A 26818-nucleotide genomic window follows, 5' to 3' on the forward strand; every position below is an offset into this window, starting at 1 on the left:
GCACCTGCTCACTCATTTAGCACAAAGGGCACCGGAAGGGAAGGTGTGAAATCGCCCCCAGGCTCTGAGGCCCGCGGGTACGCAGACGGATTTTTAGAGCCACCGCCAGAAACACAGAACCTGGGAAGGCATCCTTGTCTGCAGGACAGAGGACAGCAGCTCCAGACATCTGTGTATGAGACTAAAATGGGGGGGGGGGGGTAAATTCAAGTGTTTTAGAACATTCACTTCAAATACCAAAGCCCAGAAGGCAGACTCACGGTGCATGAATGGGCTTCTCCCCGGGCGCCCGCTGCCTGTGCAGCGAACCGTCACCGGGTTTAAGGGAGGAGAGGCATGTGCCTCGTCTGTGGACACGTGCAAAGGCTTCACCGGGGAAGAGGCGTGCTCTGTGCTCCACCGAGGGTCGGGAGCAGGAGAGACGGTGGGAACGAATCAGACTATAAAATATCATGAGGGGAAAAAAAAAGAACCACTGAACGCCCTACACCAGGGTTACAGATGAGTAACCCAGCAGGGGGTTAAAGGTCAGATCTGCCCCCTCCTGAGGGTTGGCCTGAGGAAGACTCTGGAAGAATGTGCTCTGGGGCTGAAATTTTTTCAAGTTTCAGTATCAACGAGCAGCTTGAGCGTCATGGAAGGAAGTTTATGCCAACGGCACCACCTGCTGGGCACAGGAGGGACTGCCGCAGACAGGGCAGGGCTCAAGTAATACAAAATCAAGTAACGAAACTGGACCAAACGGATGACAGTTCCTGGCCAGGGCCACCCCGGGACACGGCACAGCGCACGGAAACACACCCAGCCCCTCTGTGAAAGCCTGTGGGTGGAAGCGGCCCATTTGCCTGTGTTGGGCCAGGCTCCTGGGCACGCTTACACGGGCCGCTGGGGCGCGGCGGGGGGACACAGGCGGGAGGGGCCGGCTTCATACTGGGTGTCAGTGGGAGCTGCCGTCGCCGTGTGTCCTGGGAGCTGGGCCCTTGGACCGCACGACAGCTTCTGTGCCGGCTGCCGGGGGCCATCCCCCCCACTGGACTCTGCTGGCCAGTGGGGGTCAGGCTCACCCGTCCAACGAGGGGCAAACCAAGGAGCAGTCCTCGCCTGGCCGTCACCCCCAGACACCTGGCCCACCTCCCAGTCTCGCCCTGGGAGAGGTGTGCGTGCCTGAGTGGGGTCTGTCTCCCAGGCAGCGCCACCCTTGGCCCCCAAGGGTGGGGAAGGCAGCGGGACAGGCAGAGAGGACCGAGAAACCCCCGAGGGCCAGGTCGAGTCTCCCAGGGCCCTGGGGGGGGGGGGACTTTTATCAAATCACAGAAACCAGCAGAGAGGCCAGGAAACGAAGAACAAGATGCAACCTCAGAAATCACCCTTAATGCAATGGAGATCAGTGACTTACCTCATAAAACGTCCCAAAACCGGGGCCATAAAGATGCCCACCAGACTCAGGGAACAATGAATAGACAGGGAATTTCAGAGAGAAGACATAAGAAGGCACCAAACAGAAAGCACAGGCCCGAAGAAGACATACAGTGGCTGAAATTTAAATCTCCAGCGGAGGGGGCTCACCAGCAGACTGGACGAAGCAGGAAAGGACAGAGGAACTGGGAGCAGCGAGAATGAAGATAAAAGAGACAGCTGAAGCCACTCAGGGGGCAACAGCAAGCCAGCCAGCATCCACGTGATAGGGGTGGGGTCCCGGGGAATGTGTTTACGGAAGAAAAGGGTTACAAACGTCCCTGACCTGGGAGGAGAAACAGACAGCGGGTCCAGGAAGTTCCAATGACCCTGGAGAGACCGGCAACTAGACACATTATAATTAAAGTGTCAAAGTGAAGGACACAGAGAGGATCTCAAAGGTAGCAAGAGAGAGCTGACTTGTTATGAACAGGGAAAACCCCATGTGACTGTCCGCAGGTTTCTTGGAAAAAGTTTGCAGCCAGAAGGGAGTGGCACGCTCTACTCCAAGTCCTGGGGGTGGGGGTGCAGGGGGAGCAACCTGCCACCCAGTGATACTCCACCCAGCACACTGTCCTTCGAAATTGAAGGGGAGAGAGTTTTCCAGACAAGCAAAACCGAAGGAGTTCACCACCACTAAACCGGGCTCACCAGGAATGTTCCAGGGGCCTTGTTAAGCCGAAAAGAAAGGGCACCAACTAGTGGCAAGAAAACATATGAAAGTTAAAATCTCACTGGAAAGGTAAATGCACAGCAAAGGCAGCGGATTGGCAAAACCCAGCAATCCTACTTCTGGGTATTCGCCTGAGGAAATCCAAAACGCCAATTCGAAAAGATACAGGCACCCTTGTGTCTACAACAGCCAAGGTGTGCAAGGAGCCGCAGTGTCCACCGACACCAACCGGGTGCACATGTGGTGAGTACATACAATGTGCCGTTACTCAGCTGTCCAAAAACAGAATGAAATCTCACCCCCGAGACAGCACGGGTGGCCCCACAGGGTATAATGCTCCAGGGAATGAGTCACTCAGAGAAAGACAACTAGCATCCCGTTCCACTCACACGTGGCAGCTAGACAACAAAATAAATGAACAAACAAGACAAAAGCAGACTCGCAGACACACAGTGTAAGTGAGGGTTGTGGGATGAGAGCACGTGAGGGGCGGAGGGGGAAGGGGAGGGAGCTGGGGGTGCAACCAGTCCCAGGGACGCAAGGGCTGCACGGGGAGCATGGTCAGCCACGTCGTGATGACCGAGCACGGCGCTGGTGGGCACCAGGACTGACCTCCTAGGTCATAGAAACATCCAACCACGATGCTTGGCACCTGAAACTAAGGCAGTGTTGAATATCAACTGTAGCTGAAAATTTTTAAGTAAATAAATAAGCTTAAAAAAAAAAACAGGAAACAGGTTAACAGAGGAAAGAGGAGAATAGCACTCTCAAGTTTTAGGTGAAGTTTTAAAATCACTTTTTCTCACCCTGGCTGGTGTGGCTCAGGGGACTGAGTGCCAGCCTGTGAACCAAAGGGTCGCTATGTTGATTGCCAGCCAGGGCACAGGCCTGAGTTGTGGGCCAGGTCCCCAGTAGGGGGTGCACAGAGGCAACCATACATTGATTGATGTTCCTCTCCCTCTCTTTTCCTCTCCCATCCCCTGTCTCTAAGAATAAATTTTTAAAATAAATAGAATTAAATTAGGTTTTCTCCTAAGCATCATGAACACCACGAAACAGACTCCCACATGAATGCACCCCAGCTAACCCAGCCCCCCATGCCCACCCCACGCCCTCCCCACGCCGCAGGGGCGGTTCCCAGTTGGGGGTGCTGCACTTCAAGCTCCGAGCACACAGCGCGGTCGCCAACTAGCCTGAAAACAGATGCCGCTGTGAAGCAGATAAATTAAACCTTCTAAACACACGCCCACACGTGATATAGGGGGAAGCCACGTTTATTTACGGCTAATCTTCAAATACAGCTACCATGATTCTCCAGGGTTAATTCAGTGGTGGCCTTGATGCCAAGCCGTCCTGGGTTCACGAGGTCAAGGCTAAGCTTCCAGTTAAGGTGATACGGTTATCGAGTTAGTATCAGTGAAGTCGCTGAAGAGGCTAAAAGCAGTCTGGTCTCCTAAAGGCACCGTAAGTGTCACAGACTGCAGCCTCAGTACCTAAGTGTGCGTGGGGACTGCCACGGTCAGCAGGGGGATCTAGGGCGGGGCGGGGGGGGGCAGCCCGCCGGGGAATCCTGCGCCCGGGGCGGGGGCGGGGTGCCGGCGTGGAGGCGGCAGAGGCGCAGCCGGGCCGGGGCCTGCGGAGGGCGGCGAGCGGTGCGGCGGGCGGCGGTGCAGCGGCGGCAGGCGCGGCCCCTCAGTCGTCCTCCCCGCCACAGAGCAGCAGCAGGGCCTTCTTGTAGTCGCCAGACGTGTCCCCCTGAAACCCAGAAGCTCTCCGTCACCCCCGCGGCTCCCCGGCGCCCCAGGGAGTGAAAACCAGGAACGGCCGGCAGGAGGGCCTGTGCGTGCAGCTTCTCTCCCCCGTGAGCAATCTCTCCGCCACGGTCACTCGGGGACACCAGGCGGGAGTCTCCTGCCGACCTGACTGCAGTCTCACTCCCCGGGTCTGGCCCTCGAAGGCGCACCCAGCTCCGCCCTCCAGCGTCCCAGGGGACGGGGAACCTTCCTCAACTGCGCTCACGCCCAGCGTTCCGGATAAGCGCCGGCGCGACCACACAGCGCCACCCAGCCCGTGGCTGGCCAAGCAGGGCGGCGGGGGCACCGCCTAGCGGCACGGCTTCGCCGCTAAGACCGCGTGGGGCGCCTGCGCACCGGTGTGCGCGCCAGACTGATGCCCACGCTAGAGCGCGTGGGTGGGCTCGCGGGCCCTTCTGCCCGGCCACGCCACACGCAGCAAGTCAAAAGCTGGCACAGCCGTGGGGCTGCTCGCCACAGAGCCCACGTTCCTCTTTATCACAAAGGGGGGGGGCAGGGGGAGGAGCGGGGCCAGGGGAGGGGAGACAGGAGGAAAGGGGGAGGAGAAAGTCGGAAGGCCGCGAGCAAGTGAGTGTAACTGCCGGCCACAGCGCCCCTGCTGGCAGGACGGCAGAACTGCGGCGATGCCGCGGCCCTCCACTCGCTCCCGCTCCGACCCGGCTGGCTCTTCCCCGAACTGGGAGCAGGGGACGGTGACAGACCCGGAGGGAAAGGACGCACAGCACACATGCAGTCCTCCCCGGGAGGAGAGGGTGTGCTGGGGTGGCTGTCACCACCGCGCAGTCGCGCTGCAGCCTCTCCCTGCGAGGCTCCATACCGCCCCCCCGCCCCCCACCCCACCCCCAGCTTCAAACGGAACCTCAGAACTGCCTGCTGGCCATTCCAGACAGAAGGTCGGGAGAGGCCTCCTCACCTTGATCATGGAGTAAAGGGAGGTGGCGAAGTTCCTCCGGAACTCCTTCCTGATGTTCAACAGGTCGATCTCGCTCCTGGACACGATCACACGGATGAGGGTGTGGTCGTCGGTCCCCGCGCCCTGGGAGAGGGACAAGAGGCGCACGTGGCTTGACGGCGTCGGAGCACCCCGCGCCCGAACGGGGCGGGTGACCCAGTCAAGTGGAAGCGCCTAGCAGAGCGGAGCAGTCCCCAAGGCCGTCCCCTAGCGCCCAGTCGCAGGCGCAGGCAGGTGATGACCGGAGGGAGGGAGTCAGCGAGGGGCCGGGAGGGGCGCACTTGCCTTCATGGCGTGGTAGAGCGTCTCCGCGAGGAAGGCCGGCACGCTGCGGATGCACTTCACTGCGGGGAGAGGGCGCGCGTCACGGCCCAGCCGGTGAGAACGCGCTCAGGCCGCCTTAGGCCGAAGACGCTCCGCCGCGGTGCGCCCGCGTGCGGGTGTGCAGAACCGGCGCGGGAGGGCGCGGGGCAAGCTGCCCGAGCTCCCGCGTGCAAGTCTGCCGGACGCAGGCCAGGCTGGGCCGCCCTCCGAGTCCTCAGGCGCAGGCCGCGGACATGTAGGGTGCAGGGGGGCGGGGCTTGGGGCCCAGCCCCTGGGTCCTCCAGCACCTGCCCGCTCTAGCAGCTGTGGCAGCTCTGGTTGTTCTGCCGCTGCCTCCTGCATCCCCAAGGAATCCACAAGTCCCATCCCAGCACAGCCCAGCACGTGCGGCCAGACTACTGCTCTGCCCAGCCTTCCACAGACCCTGGACAGTCCGCCTGTGACTGGGACCTGGTGTCCTGTCCGTGCCCTGTGACGGCCGGGACACGCGCAGAGCGGCAGGCAGTGCGCCCCCTGCAGTGGGAACCCCCGGGGGAAGCTGGCGACAGGCACCACATCCCCCGAGCCTGCGCCTGTCTGTTGTGAGGGCCTCTCAGTCCTCTGTCTGCTGAGCTCCAGAAACTCTTACGTGAAAATTCCTCACTGTGCACAACTAACAACCCTTCAAGGGGGACGGGGGGAAATTCCCCTTTCCAATGCTTACACAAACAGCCACCAGTGACTGACGGTGTGATCTGATCCAGGGAGACGCCCACGAGCTGCGGACTCAGTGAGAGGCCCCCGTGGGTGCTGCTGCCCCGGAGCCTGCGGCTCACCCCCCCACACACACACCGAGGGCGAGGGTGAGGGCACAGCGGGCGCTCAACACCAGGAGCTGGGAGCAAGCGGCGGACAGACGTCCATGCCAAACTCCAACGAGCGGGAACCAGCACTGCTGGGCGCGCACTCGCCAGCGAGACTGTCCCTGGACTGGGAGGGCCCGAGACACTACAATCAACGGTCACCCTCGGGCCTCCAGGTTTTCCAGATCGTTCGGAACCTTTAGCTGAAGTGAAGTCCCAAAGTTTTTACACTGAAACACCCCAGCGGGCACCGGTCCCTCCGGCTGCCGCAAAGCGGGAGGGCGGACGGTGCTGAGAGGGACCCGACCCTCACAGGACCCGGGACGATGGCGACACGCTTCTGGGAGAAAGCCCCGGTCGCCGGCCCCGGCCCCGGCTCACGGCGGAGCAGCAGCACTCTCGGTGCGGCGTCAGCACGGCTCAGAGACAGCCCCCCCGCCCCGCCCCCCGCACTCCCGCAGGGCCAGGGGAGCGGACGGACGGACGGGCATGCATTTCCCTCGTCAGAACAGACGCGGCACTGGAAACGGAGGAGTTCGCCTCCTGTTCTGTTCGCAAAGAAGCAGGTGGCTCCTTCCGGACGCGGCCTCCACGGAGGGAACGGCTCCACGTAGCTCGCGACCCCACACACACCGCACGCGTCGCACAGCCACCCACCGACAGCGAGGAGGAGCTGCTCCAGGTGGCCCGACGTCTCCCGGTCGATGGTCTCCTCGACCTGGAAGCCGGAGATGGTCATGTACTTGTCGAACACTGCGGAGCAGACAGCGGCCGTTACCGAAGGGTCAGAGTCCCAGAGAGAAGGCACCTGCTCCAACCAGGCGCGGCCCCACCCAACACGAGTCTCTGATTGGTTCCCAGCCTCGCCCTGCCTCCCCCTGAACAACTGGTTACGGATGCTTTATTCACTGGTTTCTCAGCCGCTCCTTACTAGTTATACCCGAGGGGACCTGAAGCTAAATCTCCTGGAAAGGATCTGAGAACTCTTTCTCTCTCTTTCCTAAACCTCATGGATATGATTCATTTACCCTGTCTTCTTGCTGGGAAGATGGTTGCTATGTGTGGAGCTACAGCAGCCACCTTGTGACAATGAGGCACTGAAACACTTAAGGACAGTGGAGCAGCAGAAGAGAAAGAGCCCACGTCCTGCCAAATTAGCCGAGGAATCCTACTACAGAAAGCCCAGTTTGTTTGTTTTTTAAGATTGTATTTACTTATTTCCAGAGAAAGGAGGAGGGAGAGAGAGAAACATTGATGTGTATCAGTTACCCCTCTGCACATCCCCTACTAGGGACCTGGCCCACATCCCACACATATGCCCTGACTGGGGATTGAACCAGCGACCTTTCAGTTCACATGTGGGCACTCAATCCACTGAGCCACACCAGCCAGGCAGAAAACAAAGGTTTTACAGCCACCATCAGTAGGGTTTTCTGTCACTTGCCCCCCCTCATTCCTGCCAGATATGACACTGATGGCTATCCGGAGATGAGGTTCTGGTCACCACCATCTAGACGGAAACGCGTCTAGGGGACCACAGCCCCGTGGCTTGCGACTGGGAGTGACAGTCTAGAAGCCGCTCCCTCCCCCTCCGACAGCACTGGGTGGACGAAGGACCTCAGGCTTTGAGAAAGCCACAACAGCGGCGAAGGGAACGGTGAGAGCTCTCAAGGCCACGGAAAAGTAGACACACAAACCCCAGCCCATCCCGGCGGTGCCTGCAGTGCCCAGCAGCAGGTGTGCTGGCTCCCGCCCTGCACTCACCCCTGCGCAGGTGCGACACGCTCCGGGTCCCGAAGATGGTGATGAACTTCTCTTCATCCGTGCCCCACTTCAGTTCTCCGGCCTGGAACAGCGCCTGCGGGGGGATGCCAGCCTCGGTGAGCAGCCCGCTCCTCCCCCGGTCCCCAGACTCCGCGACTCACGGGGCTTCCACGCCCTGGACGCCGACCCGCCTGACCCCCCACCTGATGCCTTGCGGGTCTAAGGACCCCTGCTCTGAGACCCGGGGGCTGCGTCTGGGGCTCCTCCGGGGCCCGCATGGGAGGCCGGCGGGTCCAAGCCCCACACGCAGGCAGCCCCGGCGTGAGGCGGGTGTCCCCAGAGCGTCTGCTGTGACGTCCAGTCTCTCGGGAGCCAGGGCGGGGCTGCAGGCAGCTGCGGGCGCCCACCCAGGGCCGGGGAAGGGACTGCCCCGGAGCCGGGCCATCGGCCCTGTCGGCTGGGCCTGCGCTGCAGCTGAGCCACCTGAGTGGTGGTGCAGCTACCACCTGCACCGCCCGACGGAAAGGGACGTCCCGTGCCCTCTCCGTACCGGGAAGGTGACCGGAGCATAAGCCGGCCCCACAGTCCTGCAGGGTCGAGGGGTCGAGGTGCGTGTGTGAGGGCCGTGGGTGGAGGACCGCACCCAGCACCAGCAGGCGCTTCCCACGCACTGGTCCCATACGAGTTCACGTTCCACGTGTACTTCCTTACACGGGAAAACGCATGCTTCCCTGCGCCCACGTAACTACTGAAGACACAGAGCGACATACAAACACCATCGCTAAGTCGGGGCCCACGTCCTGAGACGTGGGTAACCCGTTCACACCCACGGAGGACTCTGCGAAGCCTCTACACTAGCCTCTCACGCGCTGACGTCACGGGAAGCCCACCCGAGAAAACCAGACGGATGTGCTGCTCGGGGGTCCAGCAGCCCCCACCCTCTCCCGCTGCAGGCCACTGGGGGTGAGCCCAGCGTGCCCAGGAGCACGGGCTGTGGCCGTGCAGACCCGCTCCTGTTTCCAGAGAATGGAAACCAGCGTCACAGCGTTACACCCGATTCTGAAACCGTGTTCCTGACGGACACAACGAGGGACAGCGACGCTGGTCGTGGGGGCGTGCCGTTCGGAGCCAGAAAGAGCTCCCCGGGGACCTGCAGGCGCTCCGGAGGACGGTGCTCCAGCACGCTCTGCAAGCGGCCCTTCGGGTCTCACTGCGGAAGTAACACTCGCCCCCCGAAAAGTCCATCAGCTTCAGGAAAACAGGGAGGACACAGAAGCCGCCACCCACACCGATGTCGCAGAGATACGGCGTCTCCGACACAGAGAGGCCCTGGGCACCAGAACACCCAGGCGGGCGCCCCGCACGGCACTGCCGGCCCGGGACGCACTCCCTGTCGCCAACGGCCCCAGTTTCTAGAACTCTCTCTGGTGGGCACAGCAGTGAGGCCCGCTGCAGGGGGACAATCCGTGAAGAGGCCGTGCTCAGTGCCGTGGCCTCATCTCCGGGAGGAGCGGCGCGGGGGTCAGCATCTGCTCCGGAGCCACCGCTCGGCCGGCATGCGTGGTGGCAGTGACAGCGAAGGCACCGAAAAGCTCCCTCTCGTCTGGCTTGGCGCCAGAGAGGGGCCGGTGACCTTGGAGCCACCTGCACGGGGCACCCTCACACCTCCTCCTGTCCCCTCCCCATCAGGGGGCTTTTCATTCAGCCCGAGCACGGTGGTTTGGGGAGCTCTGGTTCAGGGCCAAGGGCAGAGGCTCCGGAGTCAGACAGATGGGCCCGTCCTGCTCTCTGAGCCCTAGAGGAGGCGCCGAGCGCCCCCTGGGCCGCGGAGCCCTCAGCTGCAGAGCAGAAGAGGAGGAACAATGTGTCTGCCGGTCACCGACGGAAACTCGGTAGCTCATGGCACCACGGGCCGTGGGGCCAGGCAACCAACCAGGGGGCTCACTAAGCAGGGCCCCTCCGCCTCCCCACTCCCCACCCCCCCTCGAGGCCAACTGTCCCTTCGAGACAGCACCCACAGGACATGGCAGGGGGGAGGAGGCCGGTCCGTGTGGCACGCACGGGGTTACAAAGCACAGCGGCTCATCCTCATCCAAGGCCCGTTCCACCCCCAGGTGGCGATGCACAGGGGCTCTTGGGCTGGGTTTCAGCAGGGAAACTCCCCGTCAAGCGCTTCCGGGAGGGCCCTCCCGCCGTCCGCACGGCTCCCCGTTCAGAAACCTCACGCTCCCGTTGGTGAGGCCACGGGAACAGCGGGGACCGAGCACGCTGCGGCGCAGTTCCCCCGGGGGGTCCCCAGGAATCAGCCGGCCGGACGGCAAGCCCGTTTGGGACGCCGCCGAAGGACAGGACGGGTGGAGGAGCCTCCGGGCCCTAATGATCTGCCGCCTGCTGCGGAGTAAAGCCCCGTCCGTCCCCAAAACACTTCTTTGTCTGCTGCCGCCCCGAGACCCGCCGCCTCCTTGGGAGCAGCAGCACCTATGGGTGGCGGGTGGGTGGGTGGTTGTTTTGTGGGCACTCCATTACCCCAGAGAAGCAGCGTACCGAGGCGGAACTCACTACTTCTGTGTGACTTATTTTATTTCAGGTCAGCTTCAGGATAAGCCATTCTGTTGGCCACATGGACATGAGAGAAGGGTACCGTGTTTTGTTGTGTGTGAGGCACACTTTCTCACCCCAAGTTCTGAGGGGAAAATAAGGGTGTGCATTACACCCGGGCATAAAGACCGCACGCCGCGGCTGTACTGCTGGGCGTGACTATCCCGTGTCTGTGATACACACAGAGACACGGGTGTGCACGATACACGGCAACACACGGTGCTCCTCCCCCCCACCCCGGGGGCCCTCCGCTCTGCGGGCCGTCCCAGATGCCGTGGCAGCACGACAGTCCCGAGGCCACGTGAGCACGGGTTTGTTTCTCACCGGTCGGTCACGCACGGCCACCGCCCCTCGGTCCCACTCACCTGCGCGTCCTGCTCCACCTGCGCCTCGTCGATGACGGTGTCGGGGTCTCTGTTGGCCTGGAAGACAGAACGCGCCCCGTCACCGACCTCCAGGAGCACCGCCGTGCAGACGCCACGAGACTGCCACCGACAGCCGCGCGCATAAAGCCTTTTCCTCAGGAACAGCGTGCTTTTACCAAGACCGTGTCCGTCCTACTATTGTAGGACGTGAACTATTGTTAAGTTCACGTTACCGCCCAGCACTCGCTGGCCAGCACCGACCCGCCCGTCTTCACCTTAGTTAGGGTCCACGTGAGGAGGACAGTGACATCCCAAAGCGCTAAGTGTCCCCTGGTGGGAGGGAGTTCTGGCCAGATCTTCCGGAACACCGGCACGCACAGACACCGGGCGGGCAGAATGGTCAAGCGCCAGAAGCGATGAAAGTCATTTCGGGTGAGCTTACTGAGGCTTCAGGCGTTTTCACCGAAACTCGCACCGCGCCCCGCCCCCCCGTACCTGAAGCAGCACCACCAGCATCCTCTGGTAGTAGCCCGAGGTGTCCCCCACCACATCATCCTCCAGGCTGGAGCCGTACTCTGCAACACAGGGACAAGTGACACTGTGCTGGCTTGCTCACGGCTCCCTTCCCCCACAGCCCCCAGAGAGCCCTCCCGCCCCACCGGTCACAGGGCGCACAGACGAGGGGGAGCACCGGGCTGGAGCGCCTGCTCTCCGCGCTGCGCCCCGCGCTCCGACGGCCGTAAAAGCGAATGCTGGCGCGGGCAGCTGCGCGCGAACCGAGCCCAGCTTCCCCGGAGCACGCGGCTCGCGCCCAAGCCGCGACTCGGCCACTCGGAGATGCTCTCGGCCGACACGGGGAGGCCTAGGAAGCCCCCGCGATACCATGGACCCCAAAGCCGAGCCTGGCCCTGCTCTCCCTCAGTGGCCTGCATTAGTCCTAAGGTCTCACGCCCTCGGACACCGCGGCTCTCCACCTCCTTCGGCGGCTCCCGTCAGCAACAGGCACTAACTGCATAAGCCCTGAAGCTCAGCAAACAACATGTGCTTTGCCTGCATCACACACACAAATGCATACAGTTTCGACTCATTCACACCAGACGGCTATTGCTGTGCCGGCTGGTGTCACTTTCTAACGGACAGCCAAGGGGAAAGGGGTCGTGCCCCGGAGTGGACAGCCGGCTGTGGCAGGTTTTAAACAATCTTGCGGCGCACGGGCTGAATCTGCCGCCCTCATGGTCTGAGTTTTCTTTCTGTGGGCACGGCCTCTCCTTCCACTTTCATAAAAAGACCTTTTTCCTCTGCAGCAAACACATTTACTCTGAGGGAGAGCAGGGACATTTTTAAATGTGCCCCTTCCCACCGCGATTCCCAGCTACAGACTGAGGGGGCACGGGCGCCGCCGGCCCAGCCCAGCCCGTCCCGCCGGCCCCCGGACGGCCAGCCCCGGGGAGGGCACTCCCCGCTCCGAGGCGCCGACAGGCCTCATTGCGAGGCTCAGCAGACACGGTTTAAAAGCCGGGAACTTCTACTGAAAAGGCCCCAGAGAGCGACGTGATTAAGTCAGTCAGTTGCCCAGTTCGGGGCTCCGCGCCCCCTCAGAATCAAGTGAGATTTCTCCCCAGCCGCAGCCTGGCCGCGCTGCCTCAGTTTACCCCCTCCCCCAGGGACGGGCACACTTCCTCCGCACCGCCAGGTTCTGGTCCCTGGATACGCTTTCTGCAGGCCGGTCTCCACGACGCCGCAGATGGCGGGGAACCGAAAACGCCGTCCTTCCTCCCCGACCCCGACGGGCCCGGTGTGGACGCCCTGCTCAGCCCCCGCTGCGCCCGCAGCCTCTCCCGGCACCCACGGCCACGACCCAACGGGGTCTTGCACTGCGTGTTTCTGGTGTCTGACTCCGGTGTGAGGGTCACCACCCTGGTGCCCTGTGCCAGGCCGTGCCACCCCTAAGCAGACCGCAAATGCCAGAGGACGGGACTGCGCAGGGTGCGTCCTCCGCGTGGTTCAGGACAGCCACGCGGCTGAGCGGGGATCCCAGCTGGCACGGTGCCCCCGGGACACCCCACCCGTCACTGGCGGCACACGGGCTCACTCCTCAGCCTCAGAAAGGGTGTCCGGCCGTGACACCAAACTCCACTCCCAGGCAGCCACAGGCGCCTCCCCTCTGCCTCCCGGGTGGGCCCGGTGCAGCCGCGAAGAGAGACACCGCTGGAGGAGAGGGCTGGGCACGGGCCCACTCTTCCCCTCCCCCACCCCTCCCCCAGCCCCCCGCGCCCACGCCTGCCGCCCGGGCACCGCGGGCCTGCCCTCGCTCCAGTGGACGCCAGGGGAGCTCAGGGGGAACCCGGTACCTTCTTCGTACACCTTCTTGATGGCCGTCAGCTCTTCGGGCGTCCTGGAGGCAATGATCTCCGTCAGCACCTTCTCGTCCGTGCCGGCGCCCTGTGCGAGGGTTTCACGGAAAAACGTGTCAGTGAGGCCAACAAGAGTGTGGTTTTCCCAGAACAGGCGTTCCCCCGCTGCAGAGTTACATAGAGAGTACCCAACGTAACATGCGCTTCCAGGTACAGTGAGTTCCGCTGGTGAGGAAACAAGAAACAGCCAATTAATTCTCCGTATCCCTTTCTGTCTAATGAGAAACAATGTTTCCGTAAGTGTGCACATACAGGCGTAAGGGACTATACAAATGTGTGATTTTATCCGTTTAATTCTGGATAGTTTAAAAGTGAAACATTTCGATGACCCGTGACACAACAGTAACTAGTTCAAACTAGTCCGAAGGCTGAACTAGGAACAATGTAACCTTTGCATGGACTCACACGGAGCAGCCTCGTAAACAACCTGAATCTCCAAACCCGAGCCCCGCCCTGCACTAGGTCCTCTTCGGAGCAGAGACAGGCCCTGCCGCAGGGGCCGCAGGGGTTGCTGAGCAATTGTGCATTGAACTGGGACTTGCTTTCTGGGTTTTGAAAAATAACCTCAGTCGGTTTCCCGTTTCCTGATTGCGAAAGTCACGCCGACACCGACACACTAGGAGACACAAGCGACCATGCAGCCGGACTCGGTTTTAAAAGACAGGATGTTCAAGCATTAGTCTCCTCCTCGTGTGTCTGTTTCCTGAGCAAAAATCAAGCACTTGGAAGACCTAGATTTCTGCTCCGGCAGAAGCCCCGCCACTGCGAACACTTGAGAAGCGCTGTGCAGGGGTGCCCTTTTCGGATGACCTCGGATTGGGCCTGTTCCAACATGGCCATTACTGGAGAGGGGGGCGGTGAGCGCTGAGCGGCTCCCAGCTCGGGCCTCCTTCCCCCGCTCCCGCTCCGGCTCCCAGAAGGCTCCCTGAGCCGATAGCCCTCCGCTGCCCCTTTCTCCCCTCCCCCCCTTGCTGCTCAGTCCCCTTCCGTTCTCCTTCAGACTCAAAGCGGTCCCGCCCCCTCAGTCCAAAGGAATGTCACAGGAACTAGTGTTGATACAATGTATCCGGCACCGGCACCGGTCAAGGGAAGCCCAGGCAGTTTACCTGCTACACTGAAACTGTAACAACTTGACCGGCTACTTCTCGGAAAGCGTTTACGCCTCCCTCTCTGAAAATGCTGTGAAGCTTTATTTTTTAACCCAGAATGATTAATGATGTGATTGTTACCCCATCAGCCAAGTTTCCATTTTAAAAGATAAAATACCTAATCCGTAACGTTTTAAAGACAGGCATGGAAATAAAAGATAAAAGGCTATAAAAATTACTGAAAATGTAAAGAGCCCCTATTATTGAGTTAACTGCATGATCAGGATTAAATGGCACGCTTGTGATTTTCTCTCTTTTTCATTTTTTGCAGTTATTCCTTATGAATTAGCACCTGAAAAGCACTGGGCCTATGATACAGGCTGCACAGAAGCTTGGGACTAAGCAAGGCCCTTGGCCCTGAGGCTGCACTTTAGTGTGGAAACAAGCCTTGGGACGGACGGGAGAACAGCGGCCTGACAGTGCCGTAGACAGGGTGTTACGTTTAGAGTGTGGCGTGCAGCCAACACCGGAAGTGTTTCCTAGGCGCGGGGCTTAACCGCCTTTGTGAACAGTGTCCTAACTCACTGTGAGCCTTCAACAAACATCAGAGCAACATGAGATCGATTTTCAGGAAGTCCTTTCCCTATTTCCTTGTTCCAAGAAAAGCAAAGCACAGCCTGTGGGTGGAAAGCAGCAGGGAAGGGGGGGACTATTGTATCAGCTGCCTTTACGCAGTTCTTGGGCACGCCCATAGCCACACTGCCCTGGTTGACGTTTCGGTGTCAGGACCCCCTGCCGAGTGCAGGCTGGGAAGCAGCAGCCACCTTGCAGGGAGGAGAGGGAACAGGGTCAGGGGAAGTTTGTTCTGGTCCAGCAAGTCTCTGGTTGAAGGCACAGTAGGAGAAAGGGGAGACAGAGGCCCTGGAGAGGAAGTGGCCGGGGTGGGCTGTGTAGACAGACTATGGTCAAGAGAGAAAAACCCCTCTTCCAGTAGGAGGAGGGGGCACAGGGAAAAGAAGGACGAGGGAGGCTGTGTCGTAGGCACGAAAGTGGGAGGAGTGGGGAGGTGGTCAGCAAGGGGGTGAGAGAAGCCGCCATCCTGGGCTGGCACAAGCGCCGTATCCCAGGGCACAAAGGAGGTGCCAGGAAGCAGCAGGCCAGACCCAACCAACACCCCACAGCAAAGCTGGGCGGGCGCTCAGCACCAGACCTCAGGGCCTCCCACCCCCGCCCCGCCCCGAGAACTTAAGTCAGGGCTGCTGGGTGCCTGCACGGAGCCCGGTGTAGCAAGAAGTGCCCCAGAGAAGCGAGTCACGGGATGCGCAGTCGGTCAACAGGCTTCCCCGAAGAGGCACCTTCAGCACAGGTCGGGGAGGAAGGTGGAGGGATGTGCCCGCATGCAGGCCCCGCGAGCGCAGAATTACGAGGCAGGCGGGGAGGGAGGGGGAGGAGGCGGAGACTGAGCCCAGAGGAAGGAGAGGGCAGGGGAGGGTGGGGGTGTGCCTGGGGGAGGGGGTGGCAGGAGCGAGGGGTCCCGAAGAGAGAAGGGGGCGAGACAGTGGGACAGTCTTGGACTCTGTGCCTGGAAGAGGAAGGCTTAGTCGGACGGGTTTTTTCTCTCTTTCTCTCCTCGCTGCCTCCTCGGTTCTGTGCTCCGAGAAACCCCGGCAGGACTAATCCCATCGCGTCTGACATAAAAAGAGGACCAGGTGATCCCCAACACAGAGCAGGGCCGCGCCACTTGGGCCTCCGTCACCTTCAGCGCGTGCTTCAGCTCGTAGGCGTCGTACAGCCAGGAGGGCTTCATGAGCGCCACGATCAGCTTCTCGAACTTCCCGGTCAGCTCCGACTTCAGGTCGTCCAGGAGGTCCTACCGCACAGGAGACACCCGGAGTCAGCGGGCAGAACCCTCCGGAGGCTCTCCCCGCGTGGGAGCAGGGCTGCCGCTCTGAGGAATTCTGCCCGGGGCCACGGCCGAGGACGGGGGGGGGGGGGGGGGCGCCCCCGCAAGGGAAGGACACCCACTGACCCCGCCAGGGAAAGCAAAGTCACGCGAGTGTCCAAGGTCAGGGTTACCAGGGGACGCTTTCCTTACTTCAGGAGTTAAATAATGAATGAGTACTTTCAAGGCATGCTAAAAAGTATCTATTTTTTTCTTTTTAATACTGTTCTAGCCCTGGCTGGCGTAGCTCAGTGGATTGAGCCTGGGCTGCGAACCAAAGTGTTCGCAGGTTCGATTCCCAGTCAGGGCACATGCCTGGGTTGCAGGCCATGGCCACCAGCAACCACACATTGATGTTTCTCTCTCTCTCTCTCTCTCTCTCCCCGCCCCCATTCCCTCTCTAAAATAAATAAATAAAATCTTTTAAAAAAAATACTGTCTTGAGAAGCATGAGATTTCCGGCCCCAAAAAATCGTAAATGCATTTCCACGAAGGGCAGAGTCTGACCCCTCCCACCCCACCAGAGTCAGCTTTCCCCTCCTGCAAGCAGACCCCCCCTCGCTCTGTTCCTGAGGGCGGAGGCCGCAGCGGTGGGAGCTGGGGGGGGGGGGAGGACACTGGCCTCCCATCATCGAACAGGAGCGGGTCTCCCAGCCACCTCAGTGCCAGTGCCACACGGACTTTTTTTTTTTTTTGCTTTGCATTTGTTTCTCCATGAAACAACGAATGACAATTTCCAGAATATCGAAAGGACGTGTAAGTGTTTCGTGCAGGCCCTCATCCATTCAGTAACAAATTTAATGTCTACTTCGAATTGTGAACCAGGTGAGAGCGTTTAAATGCATGAAATAAAAACTCATTCGTTAAAGTCTTGCTCCCAGAGCAACCAAGGCTGTGTCTGCCTCACACTCACAACAAAACTCAGCGTGATGGAGGCCGGCAGCCCGGAACAGACGCCGGAACAGCCCTGGGGGAGGCTCAGAGGAGGGGCTGCCCCTGCGAGCATCACCAAGGAGAAGCAGCTGTGTGCCCACAGCGGACAGTGAAGCAACTGGAAACACAACAGAAGGAGCAGGAACGCGGGGCCCGTTCAGTACGTGCTGTTTGCCACGAGACCCCAGGCCCCCGCTGAAGCCCGCCCCGCCAGCAGGGCGCCCTGGTGGGCCGGCCTTACCCGGCCGAACAGCGTCTTGAAGGCGGCCGTGATCTCCTGGCGCTGCGCGTTGCTGCGGGAGGTCAGCAGGGTCAGGATGGTCTCCTCGTCGGTGCCTGCGAGGGAGGGTCCCCGTCACCTGAGGGCGCCCACCCGCCCCTCTTTCACGGCCTCTGCAGCCCGCGCACTGTCCGTTCCTCCCCCGGAAGGCAGGCTGTGCTGCGTGACTGGTTAAACTAGGAAACTTAGGGCACGGTTTACACCCAGGGGAACCGGCCGACACATCCCACCCCCACCCCTGCTGCTCGGTGAAACGGGGGGAAAACAGCCCTGACTTTCAGAAACCGGGGTGCACCAGCTTGTTCTTGGGGTGCGCCAAAGAGCCGCCCGGACCACAGCCGTCCACGGCGGTCCATGGCCCCGGAGTGCCGGGGGCTGAGCGAGGACACAGATGCCGGCCCCCCCCTCCAGGTACAAATTTAGGGGAACGACCACAGACGCACACGGCCCCCGGGAGCTGGGGCAGGATGTGCCAGGGCCTGGGGCATCTGGGGTCCAGTGGGGGTCAAAGGGGCGTCCCCAAGTGGCAGGAGGTGGAGGGGCTTGGGGAGAGCTGCACAGAGAAGGCGGCACCCGCCTTGAAGGGCGGGACAGACGGGACAGACGGTGATGGGAGGAGGAAGGGCAGGCTTTCCGGAGCAGGAGGAAGAGCAGGGACCCAGCAGGGTGCTGGCTCAGAGGCCACGGTGTCGGGGTGGGGGACAGGATGGGGGGGGCGGGGGTTGGGGCACCTCAGACACCCTGCCAGGCCCGAGGCCGCCGCTGGCCGGCTCCGCAAGGGGGAGCACTTCTCACCAGGGGGGTGGCCGTCTGGGGCAGGGGGTCCCACCCACGGGCCCTGGCGCAGGAGCCTGGGGACGGACCTGTGTGCCCGGGGACCCTCACGCAGAGAGGTTCCTGAGGGTCTGGAAGGCGGGGGTGGGGCAGAGCAGACCTGCTCAGGACCAAGGGACGTGCGGGACTCGGGGCAGCGGGACGGGCGTGGGCGCACACGGGGACGGGCTGCGGGGCACCAGCTCCCCGGAGCGTCCGCTCCCGTCCTCCGCCACGTGCCACCCAGGAAGAGCGGGCAGCCGCCAACCCCGACACTGACGGCCACCGACAGCCAGGCCTGTCACTCGGTCATAGCTCGGTGCCCCCTCTCTCTCTCTGCACAGCCCAAGACACTCTCCGGGGGGTCCCCCTGCCCATTGACGACTTCGTGTTCGGGAAAGCCGACGCCCCGCTGGCCCAGGACCCCGAGGGGGCGGGCTCACCCAGGCCCTTCATGGCCTTCCGCAGCGCCTCGGCGTCCGCCCGCTCGTCGAACCCGGGGAAGTCGGTCACGGTGCCTCTGAGAACCTGCGGGGGAGACAGCGGCGTCACTCACGGCAAGGCTGATACGGCAAAGCAAAGCACATAACGGAGACAGCGAGCCACCGCCCCCCCCTCTCGTCCAGCCCGGGCCCCACTGGCCAGCCCACCCCTCTGTGCAGCCGCCGATCTGAAGTGGGCAGCCGAGACCGTGCGGGTCAGCAGCACCAACCCCGGGAGCCCGCGGGACCGGCGGGCCTCCGTGGGGCGGGCGAGGCCCTGGGGTGAAGCCCCCAGCCCCTGCTGCCGCCCTCCCCGGAGGCCCCGCCCCTCGGTCGGGGAGCAGGCGGCGATGACCTGGCCCGGGCACGCCCCGCCCCACTCAGCACCCTCTGTCACAGGACTGTGCCCCAGCCCCGCTTCTGCTCACTTCTCGGGGACCTGAGGACGCCCCGGCGAAGCCGGGAAGGCACGCGGGGACGCCGGTGCCAGCAGAGCTCAGCCTTTGGGCTGAGAACTCTGTGGCGGTCAGCCGGGGGCCGGGGGGGATCCTTCACGGGCTCCCCGCAGCCCACCGCCCTGACACGCGTTCACAGCGGGTCACTGGCACCCGGTCTGATGCCTGCCACGTCACGGGCGGCCGGCACAGGAGCTTCCCTGACACGGAGTCACACATTCATCTCACGGTAAAGGCAGGTCCCTGGAGTTCACGTTCACCAGTGAACGCTCTCGGGGTCCCCTACACCGCGGCCACGGCTCCCCGAGTCGGAGGGCGGACACTGCCTGTCGGGTGCGCGGTTACACGAGCCTGGTTGAGAACGGAGGCACGGCCACCCTGGAGGAGGACCGCTCCCCTCTAACTCAGCCTCCACCGGCAGCACCTGCCGCCGCGCCCCACCACCACCCCCGTGAGAGGAGAGGGCGGGAGAGCGAGCCACAGGGGTGGGGGGACTGCAGGGCACCCAGCGCCGAAGGCCGGCCCAGCGGTGCGGCCGGCTCCCCCTGCACGTGGAGTGGGCCCCTGCACCGCCCACGGGTGCAGCAGACGGACTCTCCCCTTGACCGACCTTGGGGCGGCCCCTCTGAGCCCCCGGGGACGGGGTCTGGCCCCGCCAGCTGCAGCAGGAACCCCGCCCCGCTCCCACACCGTGGCGGGGCAGGTCTGCAGGCTGCCCCCGCAGGGACCCTGTTAAGCCCCTTCAGCAGGGCCCCCCCCCCCACCCTTGGTGTCTCATCCTGGGAGTCCCATCCATGCACCCTCGCCCCGCTCCCTGGGCACACCCCCGCCCACCGTGTCTGTGTCTTCGCTGTATCGGGCCGGAGCCCGACCTCTCTCCCGCGTGGCCACCGTCTTGATCAAGTCTTTCCTGCCACCTGCACAGATGCCGGACTTGGGTTTTCTTTAACCTTCGTCCCTCCTCTCCTTCAGGGATGAAAGATCCCCCTTCCTTCCTTCCTCTGACAACGCGCGGCCCCGAGGGAACCTACAGGAAAAGCTTCCTTTTGTCCTGTGAGGCCCAAAGAACACAGCCCAAGGCCTCAGGGCTGTTTCCTGGGTGACCGCCGGCCCTGGGGGCCCACGGGGGGAGCAGCTCCCATCATCAGCTGTGACCCTGAGCTGGAGGGGACTGCAGCCCACTGGGCAGGGGCAGAGGGGGGGCTCGTGCCCCTTCTCTCGTCAGGGGGGCTGTGACACCAGATCAAAGCCCTTCATCCTGCCGGCTGGGAACGCGCCCACCGCCCAGCCCACGCACCGCCTCGCGGCCTAGGAAGCCCAGGGGCACAAAGCACAACAGGGTCCCACCCGCGGGCTCCACGGCTGGAGCCCAGGAAGCCGGGCGGCTGAGGACTGGCGACTGCAGACGGTCCAGCACTGTTACGGGGGCAGCAGCGTGGGCAGGGACCCGCTGGGGTCCAAGAAGGCGGCCCGTGGGAGCGGCACGGACTGGGGAGGTTCTGCCGCTCGGGCCGACATGCGGCTGCCCCCTGCTCAGCGGGACCCCGTCAGACCTCCGTGCAGACCCGCCAGGGTCACCACAAAAGGGGGCAGTCACACGAGTCCTTGAAGGGGGCGGGGACTCGGGACTGGCGGACGGTTTAGGTCACGGGTACCTGCTCGTTCACTCACTCAGCCGCCACTTTTCAACGCCTCCCACGTGCCACGCACTGCGCCGACCACGAGGGAAACGTCGGGGTCGGTAGAGCCGAGAGCACGTGGCAGCCGTGGGAGCAGGTGCAGGACGGCCCGGAGGTCTCCCCGGGGGTGGGGGTGGGGGGTGGGGGGTGCGTGAGCACCAGGGGAAGGGCTGAGGTGGGAAGCGTGGGAAGAAACCGGAAAAACTTCCCCAAACTGTGCGGGGAGTTGCCTGTGACGCCGGCAGGCAGGCAGGCTGGGGAGAGGAGAGGCGCGGGGAGGCAGCTCAGGAGCATAAAACCACGGAAGGACGCGACGGCCCGGCGAAGGGGCAGGTATTTCGCCAGCCAGGGAGGGCCGGGTGGGGGCTGCAGAGCGGGCTGGGAGGTGCCCGCCGTCCCGTCCCCGAGGGCCGCCCTTGGGGCGACGGGCGACAGGAAGGCCGCGTGGACACTGCCACCGGAGGAGGCGGGGAGGGGCCCTCGCGGCCGGGAGCGGCTGCGGTGGAGAGGAGCGGCCAGGCCCAGGCCCGGGCAGGAGGCAGCTGGGACCCTCGATGACCCCCAGCAGGCTGCGAGGTCCCCCTGGGCGGGCACTGGGGCCGGGGGCGGAGCCCGTCACCAGGCGGAAATGAGGGAAGGTGGGGCAGCAGCCAGAGCCGGAGGAGAAGGGCACCTGCGGTCGGCGGGCGGTGAGCACCTGCCTGCCCAGTGGGGCGATGAGAAGCACTGGGCCCCTCCCCCCGCTGCCTGGGGAGCCCCGCCATGCAGGGGGGAGCCCCGCGGTGCAGGGGGGACACTCCCTGGCCAGCAAGGTCTGGCGGACCACCGAGTGACCAGACCAGTGGGGAGCTGAGCTGGGACAGGGGTCCTGACCTCAGTGCCACACGGCCTCCCAGAAACAAAAAGAAAACCCAAGCAGATGATGGACGGAAACGGAAGAGAAGCTGATCTAGAAGGGAAGGAAGGAAGGGAGGGAGGGAGGGAGGGCGGGCTGTCCAAACACTCAGGAGGTCAGGGGAGGGGTCAGAGGGCAGGACAGGGCCCCAGGAGAGAGGCTGGTGCCTGGGGGTTGGGGGGGACAGCCCGACTGAGGGACACTGAGCAGTGACCTGAGGCGGAGCATCTCTGGGGGCTCCCAGTTTACCAACGATGGTTCCTGAAAACAGTGTTAAAAACACACACTGGGTCCAGTTTGCAGGCTGCGGGGGAGCCACAGAGGGAGAAGCTCAACGAGGGGCGAGGCGGGCGACAGAGCAGACAGACAGAGATTTACGTCCCTGAACCCCGAACGAGAGGCGCGGGACCCCTGAGGGGACGGGACCCCGGCGGGAGGTGGGAGGGACAGCGGCGTCCCCGGGACCTTGGCCGCCAACCCTGAAGGGGACGGGGCTGCTGGCCTGGTGGCGCTTCCAAGGCTTTCCAGCGGTGCGGCCACATCTGCCACATTCCACAGGACCGGAGTCACCGCCCAGGCCCCCGCAGAGGTTCTGGGGACAGACGTGACTCACAGGCATGAGTCAGAGGGCAGAGCCCTGGGGTGGGCGTCCGGTCCAAGCCCCGTCCCGCCCACACAGAGCGGCCTGCCCGGCGCACACATGACTCGCCCTGACTCAGCCAGAGGGCTTCCCCTCCTTCCTGTGGTTCCCCCGACCGCGTCTGCGTCGTCACTCAGCCCTCGTCCCCCAGGGGCCCCAGCTGCTCCAGGTGCCGACCCTCCGCTGCCCCCTGGAGGCCTTGCAAGGGCATCACACGCAGCTCAGACAGTGCCCGGCCCAACACCACCTTCGGGATGACCCACGCTCCCAGCTCTGAGCTTTTGTTGGCCTCCTGGGTTCGTTTTCTTGCTCCAAATGAAAAAGTCCTTTACCTTCGAAGACCAGGCATGCCAAACTAACATGGATAAACTTAAACCCAAAAGCAAGTGAAGGGTTGCTTTTTCATACATGGAATCTAAAGACACAGAGAGGCTGGATCCAAGAAAAACCCCTTAAAGACAGGTCTCAGGGGCATTCATTTAAAGAAAACAACCAGCTGACGTGTTGGTGAAGTTTCAGAATAGTGCACAGGCTGTGTGAACAAAATTTACTCAGGAACAGATCTGCGACGCGAGAACACGGTGACAGGCCCTCCGTGTTGAACTCTCCAGGCGCCACCAGAGGAAGGGCCCCCCACGCCCACTGCTGACCCCCCACCCCGGGCTCCGCTGCGGGGGAGGGGGGGAGGCTCCCCAATGCCAGGGACCCCTCGGGGCTTGCAGGGCAGCCTCGCCATGCGGGACCTAGTGCTTTCTAAGCTTCCAAATCGAGGACCAGAGGCCGTGGGTGACCGATAACCCCACCTAAGACCCTGGGGCGGGGGCAGGGGGCAGGGACTGGTCACTGCATGGAGGCTGGACTCCAGGTGAGCAAGGTGAGCGGCATGAAGAGATGCAGCCACACTCACCCCCTCTGGTGGGGTGACCCTCCCCTCACACTCACGCACACCCACCCTGCTGGTCTGCACTGGGCCTGCGTAAAGGCCCACGGCCCAGGGATTCCAAACCAACCCAAGCATTTCTAATCCGACCTTGTCCGGTTTAACTGCACCCCCGGGAGGTAACTCTGATATTCATGAAGTTTCTGGCGAAAACTTAGGTAGCCTGGTACTGCCTTTATAACATTCCCGCTGCCCTGAATCTATTAACTCTTTATAGCTAGCCTTATAAATGAAACTGAGTTCAGATGGTCCCAATATAATTGTTTAAAGTTTCCATTATGATCCATTATGTTTAAGACAATAAAGCTCTAAAAGTCTTAAACCGAAGGAAAATGCCGTTAAATGGATCGTTCTCCTATGACATGCGGCCAACTCTCCATTTCCCCAAACCGGGAGTGCAGAATGCCCCGGCAAGCACGTAAGTGGGACACGTGAGTCTGTCTAGGAAAAGAAGTTGGCTCCCGCTGCCCAGTGACACGGGGAGCCCGCGGGAGCGAGCCAGGGGCCCCGAGCTACGGACAGAGAGACACACGGGCACGGAAGACGTTCACGCCCGTGCAGAGTGACCGCTGCGGATGGCTACATTTCAGCTGCCCCGTGAGTAAGAGACATTGATTTTTAGTAGCACGACTGAGTCTGCCAAAACGTGCACCTCTAAGACTCAGGCACCTGATGCCGGGAGTCTACAGATGGCCACAGAGCAGGGGTCCCCGGTCCCAGGTCCCCACACCCGCAGGTCAACCAGAGGTGAGAGGTGACACCGTAGACCCTAGGGCGGTTGACACCAGACACGGAAGCTTCCCTCCAAGCACACGGGGTCCGGAGGGAACTACAGACGGGACAAGTGCAATCCCATCATGTGGGCTTCCTGCGCACCATGTGAGCACAGGCAAAATAACCCGTCTTCATACTAAATATTTTAACAACATGCTGTGCTTGAAGAGCTGCCAAGGATGACTCATCACAAAGCCAGCGCAAACTCAGCGCCACATCTTGAACAGCACTTGTAACCTTCATGGCAACTAAACACCGTGGCTTTGATTCGAAAACAGTCCTGGTGTGGCCCTGGCTGGTGTGGCTCAGTGGACTGAGTGCCGGCCTTCGAAGCAAAAGGTCCCGGGTTCCATTCCCAGTCAGGGCACACGCCTGGGTTGTGGGCCAGGTCCCCAGTAGGGGGCGCTCAAGAGGCAACCACACATGGATGTTTCTCTCCCTCTTTCCTTTTCCCTTCCCCTCTCTCTAAAAATAAATAAGTAAAATCTTAAAAAAAAAAAAAAGAAAGAAGGAAGGAAAACAGTCCCAGTGTGCTATTGTGATAGAAACCACACACATAATCGTCTAACACAAGCCCCCGTTCTCCCCCATCGTGTGTCTCTAAGGGCCTCGACCCTGATTTCACTCTTTGAAGTTGGTTGATCACGGCCACAACTGGAAAGCTGGACCCACGGACGCTCTCTGGGGCACAGCGCCTACATAATTAAAAGGAACTGACTGAAAACCGTCAGGCATCACCGGGTAAACATAGTACAAGGGTTAGACTCGAGAAACGGCCAAATGAGCAAGGACAGAGAGAATTATTCTCTGGAGCTTGCTAAGCCGCCCTTACATCACCACGCCCGCGTATCAAGATGGGGAAAGTAGCTCTGGGGAAAGTCAATCCCCCCTGAACGGATCCTTTACTCGGGGGAGGACCGAAACCCCGGGCTCCACTGGAAGTAACGTGAGAACTGGTTCATTGTCGTGTTTCTTAGGTGCACAAGGGGAAGTCAGAAAGCGGCCCTGTACGAGTTTAGTGGAGCTGCCAACTCATCGCAATCCTCCCATCTTCTCTTGGAAAAAACCTCGGAACCCCATGCCATTTAGGCAAGCCAATCTGATTTAGAGGGAAAAGGGGGACTCTGAGAAAGGGCATTGTGTGCACAGAAGACACTTGTTTTAAACAATGACCTGAACTCTGACAAGCCATTTAGATTGACAAGATCCGTAAAGTACGTTGTTGGGTTTTTTTGGGGGGGGGAGGGGGTGTGGAGCAGTGGTATTTTTCATTCACAAAAGACCATACATACGACATGGTCAAGGTCTAAAGACCGTCACATCTACCAGATGATTTTCTTTCCCGCATGTTTGATAAACGTGGAGAACGGCCAGGAAAGCCAGTATCGTAAGCCACCCAGTTCTGACACACAACCAAGACACATTCAATCCAGAACCCGTTCCACGAGTCCATTAGTTAAGAAAAGCTGATCTTCTCTTTAATGTTTTGCATGAAAAAAAAAAAAAACAAAAAACCAACCCTCAGAGCCGACCGAAGGAACAGTTCCTTTTAGTAAAACGTGGTTGAGCAACCGGGAGAAGCGGCGCTGGAAGCCGGCAGGGAACAGGCCAACGCCCACCCGTAGTATCGAACCCGGGAACTTGGCGGAAAGAAACCCAGGGAGCCGGGGTGGGTGGGTGGGAGGGGAAATGCTTTCGCCTCACATGACCGAGCTGCTCCTGCTCTGGTTCTAATTTTAGCGAGTCTTTGGGTTTTGGGAGGGCCCCTTCTCCGGGATCTGGGGGAAAGGCAGAGCGCTAAAGCCCCGCCACGTCACCGCAGGCGAGGCGCCGCCGGAGCCGGTCGGGGGCGCCCGGCGGGAGGGAGTGGGGACTGGGAGAGGCGCCGCGAGCCAGGCGCGCATTCCCGGGGGCGGATTCCCTTTACTCCAAACTTCGCTGGCTTTCGGGCTGATTCTAGGAGTCCCCTGACGCGGGTGACGAAGTTGGTACACGACGGGGCGCTGCGCGGGCGCGCGGCCTTACCTGTGCCATGGCGACTGCTCAGGTCCGGGAAAGGGGTGCGGCCTGCAAGACAAGGGGCAGCGCTGGAGCCGGGACAGACCCCCGGGCCGCGGGGCTGGGACCCGCCCTCCCCACAGCTGGGGGCCGAGAGGGGACCCAGACCGCTCCCCGCCCGGAGCCGCCCGCGGGGCACCCTTCCCGGGCCGGGGCGCACTCACCAGACAGAGGGACCAGAGCCTGCGGGAGAGCAGCGGAGTGGAGCGCAGCGCGCGGACCCGGCGTGGATGCAGCGGGAGGGCTCCGACGGCTGCTCCGGGCAACGGAAACACCCAGGGCCACCTGCCCCGCCCAGTCCCCCCCCCCACCTCCGCCAACCCCTGCCGGCTTCAGTGCGCCTGCGTGGGGCGCCGCCCGTCCCGGCGGGGCAGGCGGGTGGGGCGGGGCTGTGGCTGCGGTGGGACCCGAGAGGGCGCCGCCGCTCCCCGAAGGGCGGCGGGACAGGCGCGGGGCGCTGTCCTGGACCGTCTGCCCGCTAGTGTGCAGCCGTGCGTGGGTGTCTTTTTGCGGGAACAGGCAGTCACTATGGCAAGGACAGCTTCGACCTTGGGATAGAGAAAATGTGAGGGCATTTCCCAATTTCTTTTTAAGTTGTGGGTCGTTTTTGTTTCCCAAAGTGTCCGCGGCTAGGACGT

At 61.9% G+C, this 26818-nt stretch overlaps 1 protein-coding gene across 1 annotated transcript; it reads right to left on the reverse strand.

Moving 5' to 3' along the window:
- Nucleotides 1-3719: 3719 nt before the first annotated feature.
- ANXA5 (annexin A5) lies at nucleotides 3720-26444 on the reverse strand. Its single transcript, XM_028520803.2, has 13 exons — nucleotides 26345-26444; nucleotides 26148-26189; nucleotides 18701-18785; nucleotides 17406-17500; nucleotides 16046-16159; nucleotides 13139-13229; nucleotides 11283-11362; nucleotides 10788-10844; nucleotides 7825-7918; nucleotides 6718-6813; nucleotides 5180-5238; nucleotides 4856-4978; nucleotides 3720-3883 (listed from the first exon to the last, which is right to left on the reverse strand). Exons 2-13 carry the CDS (start codon nucleotides 26154-26156, stop codon nucleotides 3821-3823), a joined length of 966 nt encoding a protein of 321 aa, XP_028376604.2. The 5' UTR covers nucleotides 26157-26189; nucleotides 26345-26444; the 3' UTR covers nucleotides 3720-3820.
- Between the last annotated feature and the right edge of the window lie 374 nt (nucleotides 26445-26818).

Source organism: Phyllostomus discolor, chromosome 8, assembly GCF_004126475.2.
Source record: "Phyllostomus discolor isolate MPI-MPIP mPhyDis1 chromosome 8, mPhyDis1.pri.v3, whole genome shotgun sequence".
Classification (NCBI taxonomy): domain Eukaryota; kingdom Metazoa; phylum Chordata; class Mammalia; order Chiroptera; family Phyllostomidae; genus Phyllostomus; species Phyllostomus discolor.